This window comes from Chrysochloris asiatica, unplaced genomic scaffold, assembly GCF_000296735.1.
Source record: "Chrysochloris asiatica unplaced genomic scaffold, ChrAsi1.0 scaffold00072, whole genome shotgun sequence".
Classification (NCBI taxonomy): domain Eukaryota; kingdom Metazoa; phylum Chordata; class Mammalia; order Afrosoricida; family Chrysochloridae; genus Chrysochloris; species Chrysochloris asiatica.
In genome coordinates this window covers 416,393-427,678 of record NW_006408590.1, presented here as the reverse complement: position 1 = coordinate 427,678, position 11,286 = coordinate 416,393, and the positions used below count along the sequence as shown (strand labels likewise).

The following is an 11,286-nucleotide window of genomic DNA, read 5'->3' as shown; positions in this document are numbered from 1 at the left end:
TCATGCTGGGTAAGATGGAGGGTCAGAGAAAAAGAGGAAGACTCCCCAACGAGATGGATTGGCCAGGTGGCATCATTGATGGCGTTACGTGTGGCAGCAGTAGGGAGGTTGGCCCAGGATCGGACATTGTTTCGTTCTGCTGTGCATGGGGTTGCTATGAGTTGGTTCCGACTCGATGGCACCTGACAACAACAAATACCATACTCTGATTTTCTCCTACCATTTCTTCCATGTCTTCCTTCTAGTTAAGTTGTCTCCTTACTCTTCCTTACATGGTGCTTGCTCTTTTCTGACTATCCTGATCCACACTCTGCCTTTTCTTCCTTTCCCTCCCCCATTTCCTTCCCTTTTTTCCTATTCCCTTACTGTAAACTCCTATATGGAGACAATACCTCATAATGAAGAACTTAATTTTTTGGTATATATAAGATCAAATTCTAGCAAAGACTTCTGGAGTTTGATTTTTACATCTCAGTTTTCACTAGCTGCTTAGCATTGCTAAGTGCCGTGTTGTTGTTGAGTGCCATCTAATTGCTTCTGACCCATAGTGACCCTGTATAGGGTTTCTGAGGAGTGGTTGGTGAGCTTGAACCACCTACCTTGCAGTTCAAACTGACCTTGCAGTTCAGTGCATTCACCCACAGCGCCACACCAGAACTGCCACTGAGTGTCTTCCAATTCATTGCAACCATATGCACAACAAAGAAACCACTGCCTGGTCTTGTGTTGTCCTCACAGTTGTTATGTTTGAGCCCATTGTTGCTGCCACTGTATCAATCTATTTCACTGGGGTGTCTCCCTGTTTTTTGCTTAGCATCCACTTTACCAAGCATGATGTCCTTCTGCAGGAGCTACTCCCTCTTGATGGAATGTATAAAGTATGAGAGATGATGTCTCGCCATCCTGGTTCTAAGGAACAGTCTGGCTGTACTTCTTTCAAAACAGATTTGTTTGTTCTTCTGGAAGTCCATGGTACTTTCAGTTTTTTTTTTTTGTAACACATTAATCCAAATGCATTGATTCTTTTACAGTTTTCTGTATTCATTATTGAACTTTGACATGCATATAAGGCATTGAAAACTACCATAGCGTGGGTCAGCCGTGTCTTAATCCTCAAACTGACATCTTTGCTCCTTTAACACTTTAAAGAGGTCTTGTGTATCAGATTTGTCTAGTTTAATACATGTGATTTTTAGCTGCTGCTTCCATGAGTGTTGATAGTGGATGCAAGCAAAGTGAAGTCTTGGATATGTCATTTATCATGATGTTATTTATGGGTCCATTTGTTAGGATTTTTGCTCTTTATATTGAGGTGTATCCATACTGAAGGTTGTAGTATTTGATCTTCATCAGTAAATATTTTAAGTCCTCTTGGCTTACAGCAAGCAATGTTGTGTCATCTGTCTATGGTGTCGTCGTCCAATCCTGATGCCATGTTCTTCTTCATATAATCTAGCTTCTTGGATTATTTGCTCAACATATAGATTGAATAAGTATGATGAAAAGATACAACATTGGCACTCACCTTTTCTGATTTTAAATCATTCAATATTCTCTTGTTCTGTTTTAACAACTGCCTCTTGGTCTATGTGCAGGTTCCTCATGAGCCCAATTAAGAACACTCCTTGTTTTCACTGTTATCCATAGTTTGTTAATGATCCACACAGTCCTTAGTAGCTACTCCATACTGACTCAATAATGAAGAAATAGCATAGGCAGAGATAGTGAAGAATCCTTAAATCTAAGATGTATATTTTGCTTGTTGGTGTATAGTGTTCAATAGTTGGAAGACTTTTTAGAGTATGTTAATCTGTATGTGGCTGAATTTTAGGTTGAAAGGTCATGGGAGGCAGATTTCCTGGGTTTTGTTGATACAAAGAGCAAAAGATGTATTCTTGGTGTAATTTTATCATCATTTTTCTGAGAATTGAAAAATCATCCTTCCTACTACCACCCGTGTCTGGGAGGTAAGTCTTGTAGGGACCAATGGAAGATAATGTAACAATATCTAAGGAGAGACAAGAAAAATAACTCATAATTATTATAGTACAGACATAGAAGTCTAGTTTGAACAGCATTCTCAAATAATGCAGTAATTTAACTGATGAGTGACAGAGTGGTGGCATTCAGCTTTTAGTTTTATTTGGCCATACCTTCCACATTCTTTCTCCTGAGGAAATGCCCAAACATGTAGATTCAAGTGACAGCAAGGCAGTTAAATAATCGGGCATGTGAATGTGGTTTTGTTTTGCACTCCAGCAGCTATAAAATCATTGGGGAACAAAATCTGAATTATTTATTTTTCTAAAGAAAATTGAATGGCATTTTCACGTTTCTTATTTGGTGCAGCTTTGAGTTAAAATTTTAATTTGGGGGTTATTTAATTCCTATTTCTGTCTTCACCAGGAACCTAGGAGGGTTTTATAACTGTTTAAAAAAAAAAAAAAAAAAAGTTTCATTTCTCTGTTTCTGCCAATACCTTACAGTGATGCCAAAACTTATGTGTGGGAAAGTTGGTTTCAATGAGGGTAATTTAGCTGAAGTTTAGTCTAAGAAACTAGTGTTTTGCTGCCAAGCAATTATTTGCATTTCTAAAAAATGACTTATACTTTTTACCAATGTTGTTTCCATCATAGTCTAGTTACTTAAGTAAGTTAGTATCCCTTTGGTATATATTCTATGAAGAATACTTGTTTAATTTGGTTAACCTCAGCCTTTTAAAAAAAATATATGTAGAAGGGGTACTTACGATAAAATGTTGCTTTTTCTTTACATAAAATCCACAGGAATTGAATCAACAATTAGAAAAAAGAAAAAATATGGAAGAACGTGAAAAAAGAAAAATAATTGCTGAAGAAAAGCACAAGGAATGGGTTCAGAAAAAGAATGAACAGGTAAGGAGCAAAAGACCCACCCTAATAACTCTTTTGCAGAGTTTTCCATTACTCCCTCACTTCCCAGGTTTTTCTCCTATTTCTCTTTCCTTTCTCTTTTTCTCATGGATGTTTATACAAGGCTCTGCCTTCTAGCCTTTGCTTTTCTCCCTTCTCCCTCATATGGCTTCCACTAGTACCCACCTGCAGACTGTCACCAAGTCTGTATTTCTGGATTTGACCTTTTGGAAGCACCTCTGAGCCTTCAAATCTAAAACCACCCACTACTGCCTGTTCTTCCTCCAGAGAACCATTTTCCTAATTCCTTTATTTGTCTTATGAATACTATGGACTTCTAAGTTACACCAGCATAGTAAAAAATCTGTTATTCATGGCCATCCCTTCTTTTCCTGTACAATGCCTACCTCTCTCTGTGTGATCTCTTTCTATTTGGCCTCATTGCATCTTTAAATTGATTTGTTCCTTATTTCTCCGTTCTGAAATTTCATCTTCATTTTAAGAGCAGGAAATTTTGCCTTTCTTTTTTCAGTTCCCTGTCAGCTCATTCAGTAGCTGTTGTTGTTGTTGTTATGTGCTGTGGAGTAGATTCTGACTCATAACGACCCTGTACAGGGTTTCCGAGGCTGTAAATGTTTACGGGAGCAGAAAGCCTCATCTTTCTCCAGTGGAACAGCAGGTAGTTTCGAACTGCTGACTGTGAGGTTAGCAGCCCGAAACCCAAAATCACCTTGCCATAGAATCAATTTTGACTCACATCGACCCTATAGGATAGAGCAGAACGGTTTCAACAGTTTCCAAGGCTGTATTAACAGGAGCCGATGGGCACATCTTTCTCTCAGTGGGTCCAAACCACTAGCCTTCTCGATAGCAGCTGGGCACTTAGCCACTGTACCACCAGTTCTCTGTTGGCATATAGTCAACTCACTGCTACTGAGTCAATTCCAACTCATAGTGACCCTGTATAGGGTTTCCCAGGTATAAATCCTTACGGGATCAGAAAGCCTCATCTTCTGCAGAGCGGCTGCTATATTGTTACTCCAAAATATTTTTTGAATGAATGAATTCACCCTTTGTGTCTTGCTGGAGAAGTTCCCAATTCAAAAAATTTTTTTCTTGCTTCCCCACCGTCCTCTGAATAAGGTTTTAACAACTGTAGGCTGGCTGATTAAAGATGTTGCTGTGAGTCTGAACTGACTCGATAGCACTTAACAACAAAATTCTTTGATCTCAAATTCCATCTTAACTGTGTCTCCTTATCAAGCCATTGAGGCTGGGTCAAATGGGTACTATCTGCAAGTTTGGGCATTCTTATGCATCTCCCCTCACTTCATAGAAGCTGGATGCTTCACTCTTGGCCCTAGCCCTCCATGGCTATGTCCTTGTCCGTGGGCTGAGGAGTCCCTAGGTCTCACCACACTTTGGACCAACCAGCCCTTACTGTTCTCACTTTCATCTCCAGGTCAACGGGAGTCTATGGAACGTGGTTGAACTCAGCACATTTCTTCATTGCTGCCTTTCCACCTCTTCCACTCACCAGTAGAGCAGTGTGGTTGCCCACAAACTTACATGCCTGCTCGTGTGTTCCCTTTGAGTTTCAGTCTTTTGAAGGGGTGCTTTCTGTTTGATTGTTTGGTTTCCTTCATTATCTTTTACTCCAGATGGGAAGAGACTAAGAGCTCTATCTTGGACAACAACCATAGATGCTACTCACCAAAATAGGATGTAGAGCATTATCTTTATGAACTGTCTTATGTCAGTTGGCTGAGTTGTTCCATGAGACCACCAAGTCTTTTCTCTTTGTGTGCAAGCTGGTGGGTTCTAACCATTGATCTCTCATGTTTAGCAACTGAGTGCTTAACCTTTGTACCACCAGGACTCCTTATCCCTAATTACATTTGCGAAATTATCATTCCTTCTCTAAATCCGTGGTCAAGTCATATCACTTCTGTGGTACTTTATCATATACTGGCTTCTGTTATTTGTTTTGTCACTGTTTTTTATTATGCAAAAATATTTACTTCCCTTATAATTTTAAGACCCTTTAGGATAGGAATTTTTTTATATTACCTTATATCAATTACAAAGATCTAGCATAATGCTTTGCTTACAGTAAGCATTTATCATTTGAAATGAAGTCAATGAGTGTATTGTTGTCATTCTCACTTTTCTACATTCCTGTATTGTATCATAGATTAGAAATTTAAAACATACCTGTTGTTGTTATGGGCCGTGGAGTCCGTTCCAACCCATAGCAATCCTGTACAGGGTTTCCGAGGCTGTAAATCTTTACGGGAGCAGAAAGCCTCTTCCCGCGGAGCAGCTGGTAGTTTCAAACTGCTGACCTTGTGATTCGCAGCCCGATTTGTAACCACTCTGCTGTTGTTTTTTAATATAAAAAAATTCAGGTCAACTAGCTGTATTGGTTTTCCATTGTGGGTTTTACATATTTTTAATGATACTGTTTTTGTTATAATCTGATTGGCTAGATTTAGAAAAGTGCTTACATTTTAAATCTGAGTTTTTAATGATAATTTTTGTCCTTATCTAATTCACAAAGGAGCTCTGGTAGCATAGTGGTTACGAATCGGGCTGCTAACCTTAGGGTCAGCAGTTCGAAACTACCAGCTGTTCCACGGGAGAAAGATGAGGCTTTCTGCTCCTATAAAGATTTACAGCCTCGGAAACCCTGTGCAGGGTCGCTGTGAGTCGGAACCGACTCCATGGCACATGACAACAATAACAACAGTTCACAGAAGTATTAGTTACAACACCATTTTACGAAAATACTTTTAGTAAATTGAAAATGATGTAACCTTCTTCATCAAGGTGCTATAAGAAGGATGGTTTAGCTTATATGTGTTAGAATCATGAATGTATTCGTTCTGGATTTCAGGGGGAAATTATTATTTTGTTTTGTCTTGTTGTTTTCCCTATACCATAACACAGTGAAAGAGCCATTTTTAAAAAATCTTTTTATTGTGAGTTAAGTGAAGGTTTACAGAACAGACCATCGGTCCTGTATTCAACAAATCATACACTTCATGAAAGAACATTTTTTGTGTGACTAAGTGCCAAAATCAAAATAAGTTTGTGATAATAACAAAACTTTGGGAAATACTTTTTGAAATGTGTAACTATAAAACAAACTAGTACTCTGTGTGTAAAATAGCATGCTGTCTCCTCTAAAAGCCTCTTTTATCTTGAAAGTCCATTAAGCTAATTTTACCATGCCAATCAAATATAGTTGTTTATCTAAGAATGTGAGATACTGCGGGGAGATGATATATGCACTGTTTAATTAGCCGCAGGAAACCTAACCCAATTATTTGAGGAAAAAAATTCTTTCTTTTGAAGGGAAATGGCTTGCCCTGACATAAATTACTAATTATTATTGGAATTGAGGTTCTGTAAGGTTGAAAATAGTTCTAAAATGAAGCCAGAGAAATTACATTTTATCTGTTCTGTAAAACTCTTGTGCATGTTGAAGACTAATTGATTACTCTTTTTTTTTTCTTTAAAACTTATCAGATTTCTTATTTCCATCTTAGTTACATTTACCTCTATTTGTAAAATCGACTCTCCTGGTTCTTCTCTTCCTGTCTGGCATCTAGTTTTTTCCTCCTCTGTTTACATTTCATGGTGTGTGGCCTGACCCTGCCTCCAGCTTCATTCACATTTTAGCTATATCTGTGGCTCTTATTTTCTCCAAGTCATTTTTACTGTGTTCTATCAAAATACTAGACAAAAATAATTTATATATCCATTAGCAAAGCTAGTTTCTTGAAATATAATTTAAAATTTTTAAGTTCTTTAAAAAATAAGTGGTTTATCTCATCTTGTCCTCTTGCATATGAGCTGGCTTACTAATTTTTTTTATTTCTCTTAGATTTATTTTTTAATAGTATGCTTTTTTTAATAGTATATTTTAAAATTCTCAGGATTTGGGACTGATTTTTTAATATAAAAATTTCAAATCAACAAGCTGTATGTCTGAGAAAAGTATCTCACATCATCCATCCGTTTGACAAATGCTTATTCTCCTTTTATTATATGCCAGTCACTAGTTGAGAAGTTAAATAGAAAGTCAGAAACTGTCTCAGTTGTCTTGTTAGTTTGCTGTCGTTGCAATAAACAAAGGTTCTCTCAGGCACCGTTTTAAGAAAAGGAAGATTGATTGTTGTGCTTTATATGGATGTAGCTCCAGAATGCCAGAAGTCTGAAGCCACTTTGGAGCTGGGGACTCTCTTTCAGGACTTCTCTGTAAGTTCTCCACTTGTTAACTAAAGTTATTCTCTTCTCTTCTCTCTAGTTATATCCTACAGAGAACCTGTCTTATTATTATTATTTTTTTTTAACAAACTTTATTAAGCTCTATTTACAGCCTTGGAAACCCTGTAGAGGGTTGCTATGAGTTGGAACTGACTCCACGGCACATAACAACAACAACAACAATGTTCATTCATATGGAGTCCTGATGTGTCACTGCAGGATAACTCACTGGATCGCAAGGTCAGTTTGAACCACAGGGTTGGTGGTTCAAACATACTACCCGTTCCACAGAAGCTCTATACAGGGTCACTATGGGTTGGAACTGAATTGATGCCACTTAACAACAACAACAACAACAACAACAGCAGTGTTCATATAGTAAGCGACATCTACTATAAGTGTACAGTTTGATGAGTTGTGACAAATTTTAATACAGGTGTAACCACACCACAGTCAAGATACCAAACTTTTTCATCTTCCCAAAAAGTTCTCTTGTGTCCCTTTGCAGTCAACTTCTGAATGAAGGAAGTCAATAATCTGTGTCAAGGAAGCCATTTATCTGTTTTCTGCCCCTCTAATAAGGAGCTCTGGTAGTGTAGTGGTTATGAATAGGGCTGCGAACCGCAAGCTCCGCAGTTTGAAACTACCAGCTGCTCTGCAGGAGAAAATATGAGGCTTTCTGCTCCCATAAAGATTTACAGCCTGGGAACCCCTGTACAGGGTCGCTATGAGTCAGAATCAATTCCACGGCACACAGCCAGCACCATGTGAAGTTGAAGAGCCCTGGCAGTGGCGTAGATTACCTGTTAGCTGCTAATAGCTAGGTCAGCACTTCAAGTTCACCAGGCGCTCTGTGGGAGAAAAATGACGCTTTCTGTTCTTATTACAGCCTTGGAACCTCTATACTGGATCACTATGAGTCGGAACCAACTTGACAACACACACACACAGCCAGCCAGCCAGATTAAATTAGCCTTTTCTAGAATTTCATATAAATGGAATTACAGAATATATATATGCATTGTTTTTCATTCTGAGAAGGGTATTCATTAATTTATTTTTTAAGTTTTTATTGTAAGGTTTACATGGACTATCAGTTTTATATTCATCCTATCATATTTCGTTTCAATGCAGTGATTACAATCCCCTCCATGCATCATCAAATAACCAAAGGGTACACCCCACAGCCCCTCTCTCTCTCCCTGAGTTCTGTGTCCCCAGCCGCTCCATCTGTCCACATCATTGTCTCTGTCTCCAACCCTGGCATCTCTGCCTCTTTGGATAGGGTCCCGCTCTCTGCTCTTCTCACTTGATGGTCCCAGGGACCTCCACTCCTGGGCTGCAAAAGCAATCACTCTTCTCCTTTTGTCAAAAACATTTACTTCTATATTTCCTACCCTCACAGTCAGTCCTGATGGCAGTTATTCACTATTGTACCCCAAGAGTCTTATCTCCATTTCCTTTCGCCAGCCTGGTCCCAACAGATTGGAAAATCATTCAGTGGAGATTCTACCTTCCCCCCAACCCCCGGAACTAGGCTCTCTCTTGAAACTTTGTAAGCTAGTCACTTCTTGCCTTTATAGGCACCCCCATTTTGGTAGCCAATGTCTAAGTTGCCCATCCCTGTCAACTCTGTGTACCGAGGGGGTGGGAGTGATCCTTGCTATAAAGATTTGTTCCCTTTTTTGAGCTATTACAACCATGTTGTTGTTGTTAAGTGCCATCAAGTTGTTTCCGACCCATAGCGACCCTATATAGAGTTTCCAAGGAGCTGCTGGTGAGCTGAGCTTGAACCACGGACCTTGCAGTTCAAATGGCTTTGCAGTCTGACGCATTAACCCCTAACGCCACACCAGCAATGCATTACATCCATAAATATAGGTAAAGTTCATCAAATCGTAGCAGATTACTCTTTTTTTTCCCCCCTCTTCTTCTTCTGGTGGAGTTCTGATCATCCAGCCATCGAAGCCAGGTCAAGTGGGTATTATCTGCACGTATGGGTGTTCTTGTGCTTCTCCCCTCACTTCGTATCAGCTGGATTCTTCACTCTCCGCTTTAGCCTCTGGGCCCAGGAGTCCCCGCGTCTTGCCGTACTGCTGGCCATCCAGGTCTCCACCCGGGTTCACAGGGGTCTATTGAATGTGGTTGGACTTAGCTCACAAATTCGTTGTTTTTTTCCTCCTCTTCCCCTTATCGGTGATCAACGTGGTCACCAGCCAGACCACCTGCCTGCTCATGTATTCCCCTTGAGTCTCAGTCTTGAAAGGGAGTTTGCTCTGGGGGGTCCCAACCACTTGCCTTGATGGTTCCCGGGTGAATAGCCTACTTGTTCTTGTAGTAATCATTCAGACTGCCATTATGGTTTCGGATTTTTCCTGCAGATCTTTCTTTCCAAAGTATCTTCTGTTCTTCTGGCCGCTCCAGGCTGGTTTCCTCATCCTTTCCAGTGGAAATTTCCTACCTCAGACAATTCTAGATGGGATTCTGGATTCCACCTATGGTCTTATGCAATGTAAAGGCTTCATAGGAAGCCACTGTCACTAGGCAACTTTGAGCCCCCTTAAGGTATTCCAATCAGTTGTAGGTTGAAGACGGATTTATAAGCTTTCTGTAGTGATGTTTCTGGCTTTTCCTTTCTCCCTCCTTCTAGTGTCTGTTTTACAATGGTAGCCAAGGGAAACCAAGATTCAAAAGACAGCCAAGCATCTTAACATTATTCCCCTCTTTTACCCCATCAAACCCATTCAAACCATGCCTCAATCCCTGTGTCCCGGAGCCCTGTTGTTCCAAGGTTGTGCATACCTCATCATTTACCTCTGTCCCACTTAGCCCATGCGAACCTGTCTAACTATTCTCTCATCAGCCTTGTTCTTCCATTCCCCTCCCACTTCTTGTGGATTGCCTCGCTCCACTACACCCAAGCAAGCTATCCTTTGTACCCTACCCTGTGCTCTATCTTCCCCTTCCTCCCTCCCCTCCTCTCATCCCATACATCCTGGTGATCAGCAAATATATATATATAATTTCCCCCCCACCTTTTAGGGTGGGTTCTTTTTCTTAGTCTTTTACAATAATAGTCCTATGCAGAATTTCTCCTTTTGTGACTGACTAATTTCACTCAGCATTATGTCCTCAAGGTTCATGCATGTTATGCAGTGGCTTGCAGCTTCCTTGTTGTTTTTCAAGGTAGCATAGTGTTCCATTGTGTGTATGTACCACAGTTTGTTTATCCATTCTTCTCCTGCTGGGCACTTAGGCTGTCTCCATCTCATTTCTATTTTAAATAGTGCTGCTGTGAACATTGGTGTGCATATATCTACTTGTGTTATGGCTTGTATTTCTCATGGGTAAATACCAAGTAGAGGAATTTCTGGATCATAAAGTATTTCTACTTCTAACGTTCTGAGGAAGCACCATATTGCTTTCCAGAGTGGTTGGATCATTTTGCAATCCCACCAACAATGTAGAAGGGTCCCAGTCTTTACGCATCCTCACCAGCATTTATTGTCCTCTACTTTTTTTGATCTTGGCTGTTATTGCTGTTGTGAAATAATATCTCATTGTTGTTTTGATTTGCATCTCTCTAATGGCTAGTGATCGTGAACATTTCTTCTTATTTTTGTTGGCATCTTGGATCTCTTCTTTGGTGAAGCGTTTGTCTGTTCATGTCCTGTGCCCATTTTTTAAACTGGATTATTTGTCTTTTTCTTGTAGAAGTGTTATAGTTTTCTATATATTTTAAGAAATGAGTCTCTTGTCTGATACGTCGTTGCAAAAATTTTTTTCTCATTCTGTGGGTTCCCTTTTCACTCTTTTGGTGAAGTCTTTTGATGCACATAAGTTTTTAATTTTTGGTATGTCCAATCATCTATTTTGTCTACTTTTGTTTGTGTAATTTTCAAAATATATGGTAGTCTGTGTATGCCCTGTATTAGAGCCTTCACATTTGTCCCTATTTTTTCATTGATGGCCTTTGTAATTCTGGGATTCACTTTCAGGTCTCTAATCCATGTTGAATTGGTTTTTGTATAGTGCGTGAGGTAAAGGTCTTGTTTCATTCTTTTGCATATCGCTTTCCAGTTCTGTCAGTACCATCTGTTAAAGAGGCTATCTCCTCCCCATA

At 39.6% G+C, this 11,286-nt stretch overlaps 1 protein-coding gene across 1 annotated transcript in view; it reads left to right on the top strand.

The window, feature by feature from the left end:
• The window catches only part of CCDC34 (coiled-coil domain containing 34), a 48,459-nt gene that overhangs the window by 23,663 nt on the left and 13,510 nt on the right, over positions 1–11,286 (top strand). Inside the window, exon 3 of the mRNA XM_006864903.1 lies at positions 2,787–2,894. Within this exon, the coding sequence (XP_006864965.1) occupies positions 2,787–2,894 (108 nt within the window). The remainder of the gene's footprint in view (positions 1–2,786; positions 2,895–11,286) is intronic.